We start from the raw sequence: 20572 nt of genomic DNA, 5'->3' as shown, positions 1-20572 counted from the left end.
CCTTTGCAAGTTTAATCGTTTCTTATATTGGAAATAGAAAATCAAAATGCAAAAAGTAAAAGAAAAAATGGAACAGATTCAGTTGATGACCGAGACACAGACCTTTACTTCTTGGATTACCAAGGTAGATTATGAAGCTAGTGGTAGGGGTTCTGGGTTCGCCAATCCAATCAGAATCAGAATATGCAATGAGTTTGTGGTTATCTTCTCAATAATCTTAATTCCAAAATTAGATGTGTGTTGAAGATAACGCAAAAGACGTTTGGTTGCACACCAGTGATTGGTTGGCAAATGCATGAATTGAGATAACTTGTTGACTGCGAATGAGATGTCGGGCTGAGTGAAAGACAAGTAATGAAGGCTTCCAATTATACGTTTATAAAGAGAAGCATCAACAAAGTTATCTTCAAAAGAGGATGAGAAGTCCACTGTAGAAGTCGCGGGGGTAGGCACACCTTTACAATATATTATATCAACATCCCTGCAACAAATCCATGATACATTTATGCTGAGAGAGAAAATACCATCAACACCTAAAACAACCTCCACACCAAGAAAATAGTGTAACGGGCCAAGATCTTTAAAGGAGATTTGAGAAGAGAGAGCAAATGATAGAACAAACTTCTTGTGCTTGATTACCGGTGACTATAATATCATCCACATAAACAAGGCCATATGTACTAAATCCAGAGTTATGTAATATGAAAAGAAAGGAATCAGACTGTATCGTTATAAACCCATGAGTGAGAAGATAATTCATTAATTCAGTATGCTAAGCACAAGTGCCTATTTAAGGCCATAAATAGCTTTATCAAACTTATAACCGTGTGTTGGATACAAATGCCTCAAAGTCAGGAGGTTATCATATGTAGACTTCTTAAAGCCGACCCTGTAAGAAGGCATTTTTGGCAAAATGTAGATTGATAATCTAACTCGAGTCATTGGGTGAAGCCTTTAACAACTAGACAAACTTTGTATCTATCAATAGAACCATCGAAATGATGTTTAATACAAAAAACCAATTATAATCTACCACATTCTTTGAAGGATCAAAAGGTACCAAGTCCCACGTTCTATTTTTAACTAAAGCATCATATTCAATTTGTATTGTGGTTTAACAATGAGATTGTTGATGGGCTTGTTTGAATGTGCAAGGAATATAAGTAGGTGAAGGATGTATGGCCACATGAACTTGTTTAGGTTTGAGGTTTGTCTTTGAATGAGTGAGCATGGAATGAGTGGGTGTGGTTGGTACATCAATTGGTGGGTTCGATGTAGTAGAAGGCAAAACATTGATGAAATTGGTGCTAGTTGTGAAGTCGAAGGAGAATGATGCAGTATATCGATGGTTGATTGTTGACACTTAAATGTCATGGGTGCTTGAAAAGGTGGGTCAAATATGCTGCAATGGTGATACGTTTCGAGTATGGGTGGGTTTAATTGGTTTGGAAATTGAGGGTTGTTGGAAATCAATAAAATTTGAAAAAGTTAAAAAAAAAGTGCCAAGAGGCCGAACAAGATGTCCCCTAATTTTTATGAAGGCCGAACGTGATATCAATTGTAATGGTGTGCCCTCTAAGCTTTGGTTGATTATTTCTAGCGTTGCCTTTTCCACTAACATATTTAGTCGCTAGTTCCCGTATTGATTTTTCTTATTTTGAGAGAGCAACAAAGGTGGTGTGTTGAGGAAGTTATAACTTCAGAATAAAAATAAGAGGGCCGCTGAAAGCGACGAGAAAGGGAAGAAGAAGGTTGATATAGCCGATGCTAGTGTTGTCGAGGACAAAGGAGATGATTTGTTATTGGCGTCTACGACTGAAAGGTCTAAGCTTACGTCTGAGTGGATCCTATATTCACGGTGTTCTTACCATATGTGTCCTAACATGGATAGTTCTCCACGTATAGTTTAGTTGAAGGTGAAGTTGTGCTTATGGGGAGTAATTCCCCTTGTAAGATAATTGGTATTGATACGCTTCAGATTAGGATGCACGATGAAATTATAAGGACACTGTCATATGTCAAGCATGTGCCTGATTTGAAGAAGAATCTCATTTTCTTAGGTATCTTAGAATCAAATGGTTGTAGGATCGTCATAGAGTCAAACAACATCAAAGTATCTTGTAAAGCTCTTGTTTTGATGAGAGAACAGAAAATCGGTAGCCTATACATTCTGTAAGGTTCAATGGTGACCGATGCAACAACAATTACAGAAGTAAAGATGAAATTGTCTCCACGTCACAATGAGGACTCCCATGATGTTGCGACGACGCGACTCCGTCTTTACGAATTCTAAATCAACTTAATTATGGAACATGCGACTAGGTTATATGAGCAAAAAAGGCATGTTCGTTTTGAGTAAAAGAGGTCTTCTCACAAGCACTAGAGTTGAAAAGTTAGATTTCTACAAACATTGCGTTTATAGGAAGCAGACTCGAGTCAGCTTCGATTCGACAATGCACGAGACAAAAGGGACCTTTGACTACATTCATTCTGATTTATGGGGTCCAGCTCCAGTCGTCTCTAAAAGAGGTAGCAAATATCTTCTAACTTTTATTGATGACCACTCCAAGAAATTTGGATTTATTTCCTAAAGCACAAGAATGAAGCCTTCGGGATCTTTAAGCAGTGGAAGACTTTACTAGAAAAGCAAGCTAGGAAGTCCGTAAAGCGGTTAAGAATGGATAATGGTCTAGAGTTCTGTTCAGCTGAGTTTAATGATTATTGCAAATGGGAAGGAATCGAATGACATCGTAAAGTTGTTGGTACCCCTTAGCAGAATGGTGTCGCTGAAAGAATGAACAGAACGTTACTTGAGAAAATCCCAATGTATGCTTTCCAACACAGGCTTAAAAAAAGAGTTTTGGGAAGAAGCCATAAACCTAACAAGTTATTTGGTGAATCGGTCTCCACATCGAGCATTGGACGAAAAGGTTCCTAAAGAGATATGGTTGGGTAATCCTCCTAATTACTCTAACCTTAGAGTATTTGGTTGTCTTGCTTTTGCACGAGTCAATCAAGGAAAACTTGAACCAAGGGCTATAAGATGTATCTTTTTGGGTTTTGCAACCGAGGTAAAAGGCTATAAGTTATGGTGCCTAGAATCTAGTAAGGTCATCGTCAATAGAGATGTTACATTTGATAAAACATCAATCATTCTTTCAAAAAAGGGGTCATCGAGCCGAAACAACACAAAAAAATTGAGTGCTTCAAGCAAGGTGGAGCCGAAAACAAAAACATACAGTGATGTCAGGAAGCTCGACATCACAACGAGAAGAATCATCACATCTCGAGGTCACGAAGAAATCACGAAACTGACGTCTCTTCGATGCAACAAAAGGTTTTCAAAGCCACTCCATCCTAATTAGAGACCCCTACATCTCAACTTCAAGATTATGAATTAGTACATGACAAAGTAAGACGTGCAATTAAACCACATCAAAGATTTTGTCACGAAAATTTAGTAGCATATTTAGTAGCATATGCTCTTAGTGTTGCTAAAAGCATTGATTTGTCCAATCCTTCAAATTACTCTAAGGTGGTCCGTGCTTCTGAATCTAACAAGTAGTTTGTTGCTATGGAAGAAGATATGGAGTCCCTTCAAAAGAATAAGACTTGGAAACTCATGAAACCACCAACCGAAAAGAAGATAGTTGGTTGCAAATGGGTGTTCAAAAAGAAGATAGGATCAAATTAAAATGACACTAGGTATAAGTCAAGGTTGGTCGCAAAGGGCTACAACTAAGTGGAAGGAGTTGATTTCCATGATGTTTTCTCTCTGGTGGTTAAGCATACGTTCATTCGGGCATTATTAGCCCTTATTGCATTATATAACCTCAAATTGGAACAACTAGATGTAAAGACTGCATTTCTTTACGGGGATTTGGATGAAGACATTTATATGCAATAACATGATGGCTTCAAGACTGAAGGCAAGGAAGAGCATGTTTGTCTTCTTCAAAAATCATTATATAGCTTGAAGCAGTCTCCTCAGCAGTGGTATAAGAAGTTCATTTCCTTCATATTAAGTATTGGTTTCATTCAGAGCAAGTATGACAGCTTTGTGTATTTACAACGTTTAGATGATGAATCATTTGTTTATTTGTTATTTTAGGTTGATGATATGTTAATTGCGGCAAATGATCCATCAGAAATATATCGACTTAAAATCATGCTTAACTCTAAGTTCGAGATGAATGATCTTAGTGCAATCAAGAAAATTTTAGGGATGGAAATTTCAAGAGATAATACTCCGGGAAGCTATTTCTATCACAACAGGGATACATCGAAAGAATTCTCAAGCAGTTTGGAATGCAAGATTCTAAACTAGTTAGTACTCCCTTAGTTGGACACTCCAAACTTTTGGCTTCAAAATCACCATAAACTGAAGACAAAGAAATGTACATGTCCTTAATTCCTTATTCCAGTGCAGTCAAAAGTTTAATGTATGCAATGGTTTGTACTCGTCCCAATATTTCACATATTGTTAGTGTAGTAAGTAGATACATAGCCAAGCCCGAAAAATTACACTGGCATAAGTGGATTCTTAGATATTTGAGGGGGACATCCAATGCTTTTTTGGAATTCGAAAAATGTTCAAAAGGTCTAGTCAGCTACATAGACTCGTATTATGCAAGAGACTTAGACAAAAAAAGATCTCTCACAAGTTATCTGTTCACTTTCGGCAATTGCACTATTAGCTGGAAAGCCACCCTACAGGCCACTGTGGCATTATCAACTACAAAGGCAGAATATAGCCACAGAGGTTGTAAAAGAGGCCATTTGGTTGAGAGGTCTATTAGGGATGCTGGTTGATAAAAACAACAAGATTATTGTATATTGTAATAATTAAAGTGTCATACATCTCACTAAAGATCAGATGCATCACAAAAGAATAAAGCACATAGATATTCGGTATCACTTTGTTCAAGAGGTGATTGCTCAAGGAGATATTCATATTCACAAGATTGGCACAGAAAACAACCCAACCGATATGATGACAAAAAGTCTTCCAATTTCCAAGTTCAAGCAATGTTTAAACTTGGTAAGCATCCGGCAAAGATCAAGATTAGGCCTATAACAAGGCTCGGCAAAAAAGGCATTGCGGAAATGCGAGTCAAGGTGGAGATTTGTGGAGTGTGCCTCGCATTTTGGACGAAACAGAATCGACGTCGTGACGAGAAAGATTCGACGTCCTGACAATGCAACACACGACGTCCCGATAAGAAGAAATCAACGTCTGGCGTCCTAACGATGCGACACACGACGACTTGATGAGAAGAAATCGACGATGCGACGTGTGACGTCCCGACAAGTCGATAATGACGTCACGATGTGGTGACGTGTTCCCTACTAAACTGGGTTTCTTCTTCTAATTAAACTCCGCTATCTTTTCTCAGTCTAACTTTAATTATTTTAGAGATATTTTAGTCATATATTCACACGAATTTTAGCCTATAAATAGGGCTTTTATCAATTGTGGAAAGTTTGATTCAACACCATTTAAGAGAGTTTTGTGGAAATTTCAGGAAAACTCTGTATTTTGGGTATGGGTTTGTTTTATTTCTCCATCTTGTACTCCTCTTCGATTATTTGTCGTTTTAGTGAAGTTTTTCTGCCTGTGGTTTTTTATACTCTTCAGAGGAATTTTTTCCCGTAAATATTTGTATCCAATTTTTCTCTACTCATTCTTGTTCGTTGCTTAATTCAAGTTTACCCCAATAGTGTTGGGGATTAATTTTCAAAATAAGGAACCAATAAATGACTTTTTATAATATATTTTTAATATTTTATATATATATATATTAAAAAACTATAATTTTTATAATTCATTAGAACTTGTTAGATAAAACACAAGGAAAAGTACCATTCATTAGATAAAACACAAATTGTTGTTTACAAAAGAAAAAAACCATTAAAGCTCAGAGATCAAAATTCCGAAGTTCTTGAGAACAAAATGGTGAAAGCATGTATTTAAAATAATGAAGTAAACATAATTTTAATGATATTGATGGTTCTGACATGCACAATAAAAAGGATTTTCTTTCTTACCCATATGAAAAATAAGATTTGAACTGATCATAATGAAATAGTGTGAATTATGAGTTGACATTTGATAAAAGTTCTACCTTAAAAGCCCTATTCATTCATGGATCGAATCACTTAGATATTCGTATGACACACTAAAATATGCGCGTGCAAATATAAGTCATATAAGAACCCACCCAATGGTACTCGTATCACACTCATACCCCACTCCAAATATCATAAAAACAACTCTGAAACATTATAAGGTTCAATTTGTACAAAATAACATTTAATAAATGACCAAATTCATCTCTCTGTATATATATATACCTCAGCAGCTTATATAAACTACCAATATCAGATCTATGAGATACAAAACCTAAAGCTACTTTGTTTTCATTGGCTGCTTTCGTATCCTTTTTCCCTATAATTAACAGTGAGGCAAGCCAGATCCTTCTCATTCTCTCTCTCTCTCTCTCTCTAATTATTAACAATAAACAATCCTGTAATTCAATCTCCCACCACAATCCACATAGTGCGTCGAGCAAGAATGTTTACACAATGCAGTGGAAATGTTCACACCTCCCTGGCTTCTCTAATCGAGCTGGGAGGCCAAAACCTGGAGTCTCCAAGCTTCAGAAATGAACCTAAAACACAAGCCTACGCAATATTTCATGAGGTGCTGGTTATGCCAAAGCTGTCATCAAGTTCAATGTCTGCTGGATCTCCAATCCATGGCCTCCCTTCCCTCCATTGAAACTTAATCCTTAGTTTTCCATTTGCATCAACCCCAACTACCTGACCTTTGCTGGCATGAGTCTCCATTCCCCATCCCCACCTTGGCGTTACAAGCCCCTCTCGAATCCGCACCTTGTCGCCAACTTTAAATGGCCTGACCCTTTCCATCTCGCAAGCCTTACAAAGCCATAGCCTTTCCATAAAGCAGAATGCCACCCATAAGTCCCCATTTTCCATTCGATGCACTACCCCGATGCTCGAGTGAGTTACCTCTCCCCAGTGGTGAGTCGGGACTGAAATTGATGGCCTAACCCTAACCCAGTCCCCGATGCAAAGTTCCTGTTCCTCAATCAGCTCCACTTCTGATGGGTCAAGCATCCAAGTTTTGGAGCCAACAGGAGTGTATATTCTCAACTTGCCATCGGCATCAATTGCTGCTATTGTTCCAACACTTGTATGGCTATGACCTGACCAGCCAAATCTTGGCTGCTTCACCGAGAGCTTTACTCTCACCTTCTGCCCTATGACAAGTCTGTCCACTTTCTCAAGATGGGAAGTGGGTCCCACCCATCTCTCCTGCTCGCCGCAAAATGCGACAAGGGTGCTTCCATCCCATTCATCTCCTTCATACCCTATTCCTTGTACAACACCGACACTACCAGGTCCAATAGATTTCCAACAGCTAGCATTTTCTCTCAATTGCACCCACTCTCCCACTCCAAACATCGGCTCAATTTCAAGATCTGCGGGATCTCCTCTCCACATGCCTGGCAAACCAAAGAAAGCAACTCTCACTTCCCCATCCGCATGAACACTAGTAATAATGCCCCGTGAATCAGATTGAGTCCCTCTCCAGCCCCACCTTGGCTCAACTAACCCAGCTCGAAACCGAACATGTTGCCCAACTTTATAGCTTGGAACCTTTTCTACATCTGAGAAATGGGTACTCCACTTCCCTTTCCGGAAGCAGCATGCCAATTCCAAATATCCAGTATCCTGAATACTATGCACTACAGCTAAATTCTCCTTCCCAATGGTATTCCAATCATAACTTGGTCTAGTGCCAAGGCTTGGCTTCGAACGGACCCAATCACCCACTTCAAATCCCGAAAGCCTTTCTGCATCCCCCGGGGAAAGTTTCCACAAACTATGCCTGCCAGACACCCTCACCTGCAGAGCATAAAGAAAAACACTCTGTTACATATGCATTCCCCGAACAATGATACACCGACAACACTGCAATGAAAGATATAATGCTCCAACATTTTCCGAGCCATCCAATGAAGGCAATGGAAAGAAAATGAAAACAAAATTGCAAAGTATGAAGAACAAGTAACAACAGAAGACCAGGTTACTTGCTTCCAAATAGAGAGAACAAATCAGAATGGATTAATTTGTGCAAACATGAGCAGCATGCTTACATTCAATGCTCCATCCATGTCAATTCTAACAATTTTTCCAACAGTTGCTGGAGTTTCATTTGACCATCCAAGTCGAGGCTGACTGACTGATGGCGTCACATGAACCTCTTGTCCCACTTCAAAAGGAGGGACTTTCTCCACATCAGTGACAGAACAACAAAAAGGCTTGCTTCTGAAGCAGAATGCAATACCGATATCACCATCATCCTCTAAACTATGAATTATACCGATGCTGCTACGCGTAATGTCCTCCCATCCATATTTTGGGGAGGGTACTGAGGCTTTTACTCTAACCCAATCCCCAACCTGCTCACAACAGTAAATATACAGAATTAAAATTCATTAAATTTCACAAGCATCTGGCCCAATGAAAAACCCCTTAATGGATAGTTCAATGACTACATTAAGAAAAACAGCAGATACCTTGAAATCCTCAAGTTTTTCCATGTCAGAGGGATCAGCCTGCCATGGGATGGGTCGATTAGGAATCTCAATTATAAGAAGCCCATCAGTCTCTATTTCGCTAATTCTTCCTACACTATGATGGGTCTCACCACCCCAAGCATATCTTGGTTCTGCAACAGACCGCTTCACACACACCCGGTCACCAATCTATAAAATCAAACATTAGATTACTTCTTTATGTCCAAAACAAGTTTCAATTCAAGATAACATAAGAATAAAAATAGATAGAAAAGCTCTATCAACACCATTGATAACAAAAAAATTTTGAAGTCTCTTCTATACCCTGAACGGAGAAACAGGCTCAACTTCCTCTGGTTCACAATGCCAAGGATTTGGAAGATAGCTCAAGTCCAACAATAAACTACTGTCCGGTCTAATACAGTATACTATACCAATGCTCCCAGGTGTGACAGATCCCAATCCATGCTTTGCCGTTGTAAGAGTTGGACGAATACGAACCCAATCCCCAACCTTGAATTCTTCAACTCTTTCCATTTCTGCAGGATCAGCTTTCCATCCTCTAGAAGCTCCAGGAAAGCCAACACGTAAAATTCCATCATCATCAACACATAAGACAGTTCCAATACTGTCACGTGATTGACCACGCCAACCAAACCTGATGATAGAACAATTCTATTTATTAACTCGAACTTATATCTGAAAATAGACAGACTAGTTATCAATGATCAAGCTAGTCAGTTCAGTTACAGGATTGCACGCATGCAAAAGGACGAAGTACAACTTCATGAGTGGATTAACAGTGTATTTCACTGGCATCTAATGTATGAATTGTACAATCAAGAACATGAATCTCTGGAAAAGCTGTAATGGTTTCTAGTCTCTTGCATAAACATTGAAATGAGTGAGCAAGCCTAAACCCTTTCATTTTCTTTTTGACAGGAAACAAACAAAGAGTAACATCAAGGCAAGGAAGTACCCATCCGGGTACAAAGCTATCTTCTAAACAAAAGTAGATCATTAGTATCCGCTACAGCAATGAAGTTCAACCAATGGAACCAAAAATACAATGTATGAAACCAAGCAAGAAAAAGTTTGTACTAGGAGTAAGGTAATTCATTTACCTCAAAACATCTGTACTCTCCCCCCCCCCCCAAAAAAAAAACAAAAAAAAAAACAACGAAAAGAACCAAAAAATAGAGAGGCGGATCAACTACAATTTTGGGCTATTTGTACAAATTTAGCAGCCAATATGCAAAAAGGACTTCATACCGTTTATCATTCTAAAATAAAATAACAATAATAATAACATATGGCAACATAAGAGACTTCATAGAAACTAGAATCATGCCTATGAAAAGAGAGACAAGAAAAATAATTGAGACATTACGCTGATATTAATTACCTTCACTCCGGGAAGATAACAGGGAAATATCTTCATATGTCTATACTAACTTTTAGATATATTATGATTAAAAAGATCACAAATAATATCATCATACTTGAACTAAATACTTCAACAATCCTAAGATTAAACGTGCAATTTCCGATTTTGACTAAAAAGTTTTCAAACACCAAGGCAATAGCATACACCTTCCAAGAAAACACAATATTTATCAAGGGTTTGGAAAAGTTCCCAAAGGTAATAAATGGGAAAGCTTAGGGCTTAAGCGCCTCCATATCCCAGTCCAAGGATATTTAAAGACCAAAGAAACAGCGAACTACGAATTAGAAACTAAACTGATCCAAACCTTGGCTCTTTGACATCTGCTCTAAGCTTAACATGCTGCCCTCTATCCAGAGGAATCACTTTTACAACTTCATTTACCAATACACGAGCATTTCCATCTCCAGAACAAAAGGACACGATAAGATTGTCTCTGTCCACCACATTTTGCACAAACCCAACACTTTTATGCCTTGCACCTTGCCACCCATATGTAGGTGTAGTGATTCTTCTTCGGAACTTCACCCAATCACCCACTTCAAATCTGAGTAAGATCACAAAAACAAGAATCATAATAAAAGGAAAAGGAACTATATATATATATATGTACGGATGTATGTATGTATGAAAATGAATGCAAATTTATGTAAGCCTTCTCCTTACAATGTAGGAGACAGATGAACTCCCCTATTCATTAGTGCCTCCATTAGATCTTCAGAAATCCATTCACGGGGAAGTGTCTCCAAAAAGTCACGTAACGTCTTGCCACTGTGATATATGCATCAATACCAAGTTAGTAACAATAAGGATCCAACATATAGATTCCTACAGTGTAAAATGTGCAGCCAAAAAATCAAATTAAACCAAAGAAAAAGACATGCATACATTCAAGAACAAAAGAAGAAATGGTGATTCACCATGACTGACCTGTGATTTCTAACTTCAACAGCAGCATCAGGATTTCTCAGCATCACAATGAGCCATTCAAGATTTTCACGAATCATTTTTGCAGTATCTGCTGCTATATGGAAAGCATTATCGCCTTCATCACCCTGGTGATGAGCAAAGGCACTACGAATAAGTGGACTGCAAGAAGGAAAGAATGCCTTTCCTAACAACCTTTGTTAAACAATATCAGAAATTAACATTTATCATTTATCTCAAGCCTAACTATAATTAGGATACAACGATCACTTGATAGATCAATTAAATCAATTGTATGCATCGTTTTTTTTTTTTTTTTCCAAATTACTGCATAAGTACATAAAGTTTAGATGCATGATTGCTTCTTAATTTTCATTTTATTGCTCCAACACTTAGGCTCCTTGGTGAGTTCTTTTGCTTTTTACTCTGCCATTTCTCCCTTGTTTTCAGTTCATTTTTTATTTTAATTTTCACTTTCTATTGGAAAAAGAAATACCAAATAGCAAAAGCACCAAGCAAACAGAACCTTAATTTTCTTAATGTAACTATGTTGTTAACAAATCAAACAATTGAAAATGAACAACTATGTGCCATGAACTTCAAAATATTAGAGAAAACTTCAAAAAGAAGTAACGTATCAATGTCAAACATGCAACTACATTTGACAGAAACTAGGAAAAAAAACAAAGTAAATATGGATCTTTGTTAACTAGTGTCAGGTAAGAAGTAATAGAACAGTTTGGAAGAAGGACTTTCCACCTAATCAAAAAACCAAAACCGCCAAATTTCTTGCTTGCTGTGTTTGAAATTCATCACTAACTGAAGAAGTATAAAGTAGAAAACTACTTGAAACTTGTAACATATACAATTTTTTCCTTCGCACCATATCAAAGAAGAGCTAATGACTGAATTAAGGGTTCTTCAATTAACAAAAATCATTTGCTTTGTCTGAGCAAAAACTTCTCTTTCTAGTTATGAGTCTCAAAAGATAAAAATCTTATCACATAGCACTAATCGATCAAAAGGAAGTGTCAACTCAAAGCAAGATACCCATCCAACAATTTTTCCTTTCCCAAATTCCCTGAACTTGAAAAGCGTTTATCCTTGAGCAATTTCAGAAGGGATACATGTTAAGAGAACAGGAAACATTTTCTTAACTTCTTTCTACAGATCCAAATTCAATCCTCCTTAAACATATTCATATCCAAGACCAAAAACATTGTACAAGTATTCCAATCAATTAATGCCAATCATAACACGCTAGTTTTCACATTTATCAAAAATTCTCCCCCAAATTGATCCGAAACCCTAACTCAAGACTAAACTTATACCACCCTCAATAACCATAAAACCTAAAACCTCCAATTCCACCACAAACTCCAAGAAGACGTACTTCCCAAAATATCTCATATGATAACACACCATCCCCAAACACATTGCAGGTAAGACACTGTGCAAGAAAAGCATACCTCACAACAAACTGGAAAAAGCAAGCACAGCCTATTCTGCATCTAATTTAAGCTTCATCTACCAAGTGTTCCTCCAGCATAAACTTCAATTAGCAAGTCTAACTGAGAGATTTACGCAATTAATTTAGCCATTCCACGTCTAATACTTCAATTTACTTGTATATGGTTTAATGTGTCTGTACATTATTGGTTATGAACCAAAGAACTATGTTTATTTAAAATCTAAGCACTGAATTCTTTGATTCATAAAGGCTTTACATTATTCTTCAATTAGAAGAGTTATTCATTATAATTTAGATCAAACTGCTTTCAGACCAAGATAATCATAAAAATGACTCAACATGTGAACCCCAAACTACCATCTAAAAATAAAGCATAAACCCCCAACACAATTGAAGCCTAGATCATGCATATGAAGAATAAATATAATTAAATACTATCTGTGTCATAGCAAAATGTCAATAATCCATTTACTTCATTTGGGAGAAAACATGCAGAAGCATTCCATGGCAAAGAAAGCATTCCATGGCAAAGATTTTTTAAGTAATGAAGGTAGAAACCTGCAAATTACAATCTGCTCCAGCAGATAAAAGCAGTCCAACACATGATGTTGCCCCTCTGGCCAAAGCTACATGTAGAGGTGTCGTATTGTGCACATTTCTGATGTTCACATCCACTCCAGCATCAAGAATTATCTGTTCATCAGTTTGCAATTAGAGAACTTGCATAAACCCAAAGTCTGGCTGAATTTTGTTGACATTGCATCAATGCATGAATAGGAATCAAATTGCTGACAAAAGAATAACAAATAAGTGCTCCTCATAGTAAGGAAGTTACGTAGCTTACTTTTACCAATTCAACATCATTAGCCATAGCAGCAGTATGCAATGCTGTTCTCCCATGTTGACCATCTTGGGCAGTGGGATCTGCCCCAGCTGCAAGCAATAAGCGCACCAGTTCCCTACCCTCTACAAGCAGTTTTATAAACCAATATAGTTTTATGACTACTGAATAATAAAAATTCATAAGATTAAGAAAATGTACGTAATATAGTCAAGCAAAAGTGAAGTAAACCAAGGTATGGAAATAGGCATTCAAGGATAGGAACTAAGTGATTGAAGGATTTAGTAGGCTGCGGTTTGCTTGAAACAAGGATCATACTTTAAAGGCTTAAAGAAACAGAGAGAATCATTTAAGACCACGTAAGTGACCAAGGATATGATAACAATGTTGTAACAGGTATCCCAGAACACTGTAGCAACAGAGAGAAAATTATAACAAGAAAAGAAAGGTTATCTCATTGCCTAAACCTTGGCATCGATGCTTGAATAGAGCAAAATATTAAATAATTAAAATCCTTGAGAAAATAAAAATCATACAGTTATGAAGATTCCAAAACTATTCAGTAACCAACTAGGAATAGGATTTCAAAAAAGGTAAAAAAGTGACAAGCAGCCAAAGCATGTTTATATAAAATCCTAGAAATTTTTGGTGAAAAAAGAAAACCACATGAAAAATCCTGGTTCAAGGTATAGCCAACATGGTAAGTTCATGAAGAAATTTTGATAGTCGAACAACAAAATCCCAAGATTCATAACAAACAAGAAATTAATAAATATGCTTCTTTAGTGACTTAAAGAAAATGCCACATTTATAGCCTTTTAAGGAAGCAAATGATATACCTAAACTTGTTTAGCAATTCGTATATAATGTTAATATCATAGCTTAAATTAAAGATATTGCAAAGAACAGGGCTTAAAGTGAACAATTGACTAGAGACAACTTCCAAGAGTGAAAATTCTAACCATTAACTTAAAAGAAGACAATCCAAGAGGCCTGAACTACCTATTTCGTGGTCTTTCTTAAGAGCAGCAGCCATGCACAAAGCAGTGCCAACAGGACTGGGAATATCAAGCGCCTCGGCAATTTCTTCTGGTGATGCAACTTCCACCCACCTTTTGACAACAGCCACATTCCATGTTGCCACACACAAATGCAATGGTCTAATGACAATGTCAAAAAGAAGCATTGAGCAGCAGGAAAGGATGTGAAAAATTAAATGCCAAGAACTTTTGGCAGTCATATATTCCAACAAAATGTGGTAATTTATATGCACACAGATAGCAAAGGGGTTAAAAAGGTTGGAATAAGTTGCTCTATTTCATATTTTTTTCCGCTTTCTACTCGAGGCAAATTTATGTTCGCACCCCTCCCCTCCCAAAAGAAAAAGGAAAAGCTTGAGAAAAAGACAAGTAAGCTAAGATTTAACCGCAAATCCAGTAGATGAAAGGATCAAACAATGTCTAAGACTCTTTTTTCTTTCTCAAGGAATCACTTTGAATGAATTAATCATTGGCATCTGCCTCCAACTTGATAGAGAAATAAGATCGTTGACCAGTTATCTGTCCTTGGCATTAGACTGTCAAAAGTAACATCGATTACTTGTAATTTCAAGATTATCTTACCATGCGGTGTTCACAAATTCAACATCCAATTGACGAATAACTCAACAGGCAACATATAACAAATGTGATGTATTTATAAAAAATGAAACAAGAGCTACAAAATAATAAGTAAAATCAGAGAAAAAGTATACATTGAAAAAAATAAGAAAATTAAATGAAATGAAATCTGGTTACTTTTAACCTAAAGTCAATCAAGCAGGTTATCTTCCCTAAGTCAAATCACTAATTCAGTTTACAAGATCCTAGACTACATAAACAGAAAAGCTACAACCTAGAAGTGCTTCATTGACCACTTGCAATTTTTGAAGGGGATAAAAACCTTGCAGTTTAGTGTTGATATGGTTAAAGCAAGAGAATTAGAAAAACAAAAAACTAAGCATACAGGTTTAGTGCAGCATACTACATACGTCAGGTTTTTGGAATTCAAGACAGCCATTGATGCACAGCCTCCATTTTCCAATATGACAAGGGCGCAGTCTGTATATTTCTTGGCCACAGCTCTATGTAGAACAGATTCGCCTTCATCATCTACAGCATTAGGGTCAGCTCCAGCCAATAGCAACTCCTGTTAGACATTTAGAGACACAAACCAGATAACTCAACCACTGGAAACAAGCAAGAAAGAGCAGCAAATATATATGACTGACATAAACCTACACGCATGCAGTCAGGTTGACCATGGTATGCACAAACATGGGCAACAGAAGGACCAAAGCCTTCCCTTAACCTGGATTGAACATCAGAGCCTCTCCTAATAAGAGCAAGGACACATTCTGGGGATCCAGCAGCTAAAGCAAAGACAAGAGGAGGATCCCCGTCCTTATCCAAAACATCCACATTTGCCTCTGCATACTCCAATATTGCCTCAACAAGTTCAGCACTACCTCGCCTGCAGGCCAAGTGGAGAGCAGTTTGTCCATCAGCATTCTCTGCTTCTAAAAGTGACGAAATTGAGGTGCCACTATTTCCTGATGAAGCATTTGCAAGAAAATCTCTGTAGAAACAAAGAAAAGGGCATATGAAATATATGATAAGAGACATCATTCTTCGAAATGAGAGAATAAAATGCACTAACCTCACACTGCTCACATCTCCCTCGGAAATAAGTCGATGTAGAAGGTTAGGATTATCAGGTACAACCTCTAAGTCAGCCACAGCTGGTGGCTCCACTACATTTGATCCAGGAAATTTGGCAAAGCCACTGCACATGCACCAATAAAATTTATTAAATGCTATTAATAATTTTACTGTAACTCTGTCCTAACAAGGCCAAATACACAAATGAATAACCAACGCTAAACTGCTTTTAAGACCAGAATTAGCTATTATCTAGCCATCAGAAACAATGATAAAAGGAAGTTGGACATGGGTAACAATTAAAATTTTCTTACTTATCAGGGCTTGCAGGAGGGCTGCATGGTATCTCTTGCAAATGACGGAGGAATATTGCTAACATTGCATTAAATGTGGGTCTTTTTGATGGCTTGAAGTGCAGGCAATCACCAATCATCTTCCACAATTCCCTAGGTAACCCAACACCCACTACACTAGCATATTGTGGAGGCAATTTCCGAGACTTAACAACAGCTCGATAGATTTCATCTGCACTTAAACCAGCCCAGCTGCATAAAGAATTTCAGCTTGTGTTACAACAAAACTGGAACATTTATCAAAACATGGAAACGTATACACAAAGAGAAAGAAACAAAAAAGTAAAATAAAAAAAATTGGGTTGCTCCACATACGGGATGGAACCAGTGCACATTTCCACCAATGTACAACCAAAACTCCAGGCATCTGATTCTACTGATATGCCTATTGCATCATCCCAGAACAGATTCAGAGACTTTTTTACTGGCTCCCAAGCCTCTGGAGCAGTGTAATGTGGGCTGAGCATAGTGCAATCCATGCAGGAATGAATCTTGGAGGAATCACATTCAGCTCGTGCTTTTCGGCAAGCAGGATTCTTCAGAATTGAAGCAAGTCCATAATCAGAAACAACAGCATGACCATTTGCATCCAGAAGAAGATTGGATGGCTTTATATTCATACAAACGACACCTGCAGCATGAAGTTCTGCCACCCCTCGTGCAATATCTGCTCCATATCTGCAATTAGCAAACACTCATTAAATCAAGGAAAAGATTACAGCCACATGATAACAGCCAATTATCTAGATATCATATAAGCTAAAGACAGGCATAGCAAACGATAGGATGAAAAAAGTTAAAGTCACATAATAACACCATATGTGATTATAATTAGCCAACAAATAGAATTAAATAGCAAACAGCCTTTAACATCAAAAAAAGAAATTTTAGATAAAAAAATTGGAAAATCATATTTTGCACATAAAAACACCAACTCTGATACCAAATTTTAAGAATTCTAAGCATAAAAACATTAAAAAGGATGATAAGGCAACACATATCTTTCCCGTGCATGATATTATAATTAAAATTTTCTATAGTCAATAAAAACGTATAATTCATGCATAAATCGATCCACTGTCTTTGACATTTCATATTGATGAGACCTTTGCCTATATTCTTGAGCATTTTTGCAATTGCATTCTTACTATAATAAAAAAAAATGTTACCAATTACTTTCTCTCTCCAAGAAACAATATTAGTTCCACCATTTCTCCCAAAGACAACTATTCACTCCTAAAAAATGTCACCTTTGAAAATTCATCGATTTATTTGCAGATCCTGTTGGAGTAAAGAGACACAAATCTAACCAGTTACTACAAGGCAGAACAAGTTAAAATTTTAAAAGTAATTGGAAAAGGACAAGTTCGGTCCATTTCATAAATGGTATTCACAATGTAACTGCAGCTGAAGAAAAAGGGAAGGTAGAGGGAAAGACAAAGAGAGTAGGATTAGAAAAGCCAGGTGGTCTATTTCATAAGTTATCAAAAATATTTTAAGCAACAGGAGAAACAACTAGGCAATATTCAGATAAAAGCTGTTATTCAATTAAAACAGCCAAAAATCATTTGGCAAGACATTAAAACTGAAGGAATCTCAAAACTAAGATAAATTAACATTGCTATTAATGCAAGTATGATTTGCAAGACACCAGCTGCTACAAAATATTTTCTTAAGTGTGTCTAACAGTAGAATTATCCAAATTCTAATTAAATTTAAAGCATGGAATAATCTTCCCCACAACCCTGGCCAACATCACCAATCAAAACCAAAATAGCCCTCACTTTTTCCCCAATATACAACATTCTTCAAGCACATCTTCTGCATCCTTGGCAAAGGCAACAACATTTAAGGGGGGGGGGGGGGAGTTAAGCAGCAAGACTTGGTTATTGCTGACTTTTCATTTGCCACATCTGACATTCATAATCAGATAGGAACCAACTTGTAACAAACTCCAAGTAACAGTAATCCATCGAAACTCACATAGTGGTTAAAAAGGTCACAGGCAGTATTAGTACCAAAATATGTCAAGTCAACAAGCACTTCGACAAAGAATTCAAAGTTAAGAGGTTAAAATATTTTTTTTCCTTCAACGACTGCAAAGAATTTGCACACATAATTAGAACTGAAGGTAAAGAGAATAGTTGAATATTTGAGATATCAGAAATCTATCTTAGCCTCCATGGTAATAGATTGATCATCATACAATCATTCCCCAAAAGTGTAAAGTTTCATTCAGCGTACATAAATGAAATCTACAATGCAAGAACAAAAACTTAAAGCACTTCCCTTGAAATCACAATATCTTAATCTACTTCATTAAAGGCAACATGAATTCAGTACGAGTTAGCATTTTTATCTGAATAACTACAGAAAAAAAAAATACACATAAAACATAAAGACCTGCTTGCATTTGGCTGATTAAACGAAAACCTACATTCTGAACACAATAAAGAATATCGCCATGTGAAAGATCAAAGCTTAAGGATCATTCAGCCTTGACAAGAAAAAACAATCTTGGGAAATAACACAAATTTTCCCTGGCTTACAAACAGCCTAGCAATCTTATGTTTTGTTAGCAAAAAGAATTAAGATTTACATTACAACATCTAGCGAAGTCAACAAAATCAACAATATTTCACACAATGAACATCAATCAAAATATCATGAAATCAATAAACAACAAAAGGAAAGGAAATTAAAATAAAAATAGAACCTTAGAACTTGCTCCAAAGTAAGTCTCCCTTCATTGTTGAACATTGCAGATTGAATCGATCCATGACACCTATCCATAACAATCCCCAAACTACTCTCTTCCAACTTAATAACTCCATGGAAAGTACAAACATTTCTACACCACATTGATGCACGCCTCAAACTATCAAGTTGACCTTGAACCCACTCTCCATCCATACCTTCCATTGCCCCTACTTTCTTCACCGCCACCTTATGCTTACACCGCCTTCCTCCTCCGCCTCCATAGGCCCCACTAATTACCGCCGCCCAGGTTTCCACTCCTGCTCTCCCTCCTTTCCCTTCCCCTTTCCCTTCTATCTTCCTAATCAACTTCACTTCCGGATGAGCTGTCAGTTCAATCACCGGTCCGCATCCAGCGGCAGCACCTCCGGAACTCGAAGCATGAGACCCGCGGTTAATCCGACCACCTGCCAATTCATGGAAGAAATCCCCATTTTCATCATCATCCTCCCTCCCTTCATCATCATCATCTCCTTCATCATCCGTGTAATCGCAATCGAAATCGTTCCTGGAGTTGGACCCAGCCGAGTTCGGGTTCGAGTTAAGGAGAGCTAAAATCCCATAGTTCTTCTTCAGAGCCAGAACAGAGTTACCGACAAGGGACACGTGGCGGCACCGGGGGCAGGGCAAGGAAGTATCGGGTGAAGCAGAAAACATTCTGGAAAGACACTCTTTGCAAAACCCATGGCCGCATTGAAGCAATAAAGGAACTCTCTCTTCCTCGTTATAACGCGTTTGGCAAACTGAACAACAAGGTACTTTCATTTTTTTCCCCTTCTTTACTTTCCCAGAAAGTAAAAACAGAAAGGAAAAAAAAAACTCACAAACCAAACAGGGGATTTAACAACATCAATTTATAAAAATATAAAAAAAAATCTTTTTGTACAGGAATAATCAAGAGAGGAGAGGAAATGACAGATCCAATAAAAGGAAAATCAGGGTTTATGACAGAGATCAAAAAAATATTTTTAATAAAATTAAAAGAAAAAAAAGGGGAGAAATTGAAAGAGAGACAGAGGAAGAAAGGGCTTCTTAACAGAAAAGGAATGAGGGTTTTATGAAGTAAGGATTTTTATTTTCTTTTTAATATACATATTAAAATAAAAATTGGGTAGAGTTTGGCTGCTGAGAAAGAGAGAGTGTGTTGAAGCTGTTTTCACTTTGGTGACTTTTAATTGAGTTTAAGATGTTATGACTTTCTCTCTCACCAACCCGTTTCTTGCGCTTTGTTTACTTCTGTTTTTTTCCCTTTTTATTTTAGGTTTTTTGTAATTAGAGAAAATAATTTCGATTTCGATTTCGATTTTTATTAAATAAAAATATACACTCATCTTTTATAAAATTAATAATAATTTCTACACATAAAAAGAGTGAAGTTAAAAGTTAGTAAAAGAATATTCTATAGGTATTTGGATTCAAACCCGAACACATATAAATCATTATTTAGCTCAAAAATTTTACATTTATAAGATGT

The 20572-nt window shown here is 37.0% G+C and overlaps 1 protein-coding gene across 1 annotated transcript; it reads right to left on the bottom strand.

Annotated features, from left to right (window-relative positions):
* Nucleotides 1-6261: 6261 nt before the first annotated feature.
* Nucleotides 6262-20257, bottom strand: LOC105779650 (E3 ubiquitin-protein ligase KEG). Its single transcript, XM_012603498.2, has 16 exons — nucleotides 19058-20257; nucleotides 16657-17019; nucleotides 16303-16533; nucleotides 15987-16112; nucleotides 15569-15905; nucleotides 15319-15476; nucleotides 14292-14449; nucleotides 13293-13414; nucleotides 13007-13141; nucleotides 10981-11105; nucleotides 10717-10821; nucleotides 10358-10597; nucleotides 8931-9264; nucleotides 8607-8795; nucleotides 8184-8489; nucleotides 6262-7932 (listed from the first exon to the last, which is right to left on the bottom strand). The coding sequence occupies exons 1-16, from the start codon at nucleotides 19861-19863 to the stop codon at nucleotides 6697-6699; spliced, it is 4971 nt and encodes a 1656-aa protein (XP_012458952.1). The 5' UTR covers nucleotides 19864-20257; the 3' UTR covers nucleotides 6262-6696.
* Nucleotides 20258-20572: the final 315 nt, after the last annotated feature.

This window comes from Gossypium raimondii, chromosome 4 (genome assembly GCF_025698545.1).
Source record: "Gossypium raimondii isolate GPD5lz chromosome 4, ASM2569854v1, whole genome shotgun sequence".
NCBI lineage: Eukaryota > Viridiplantae > Streptophyta > Magnoliopsida > Malvales > Malvaceae > Gossypium > Gossypium raimondii.
This window is presented reverse-complemented; position numbering and strand designations above follow the sequence as displayed.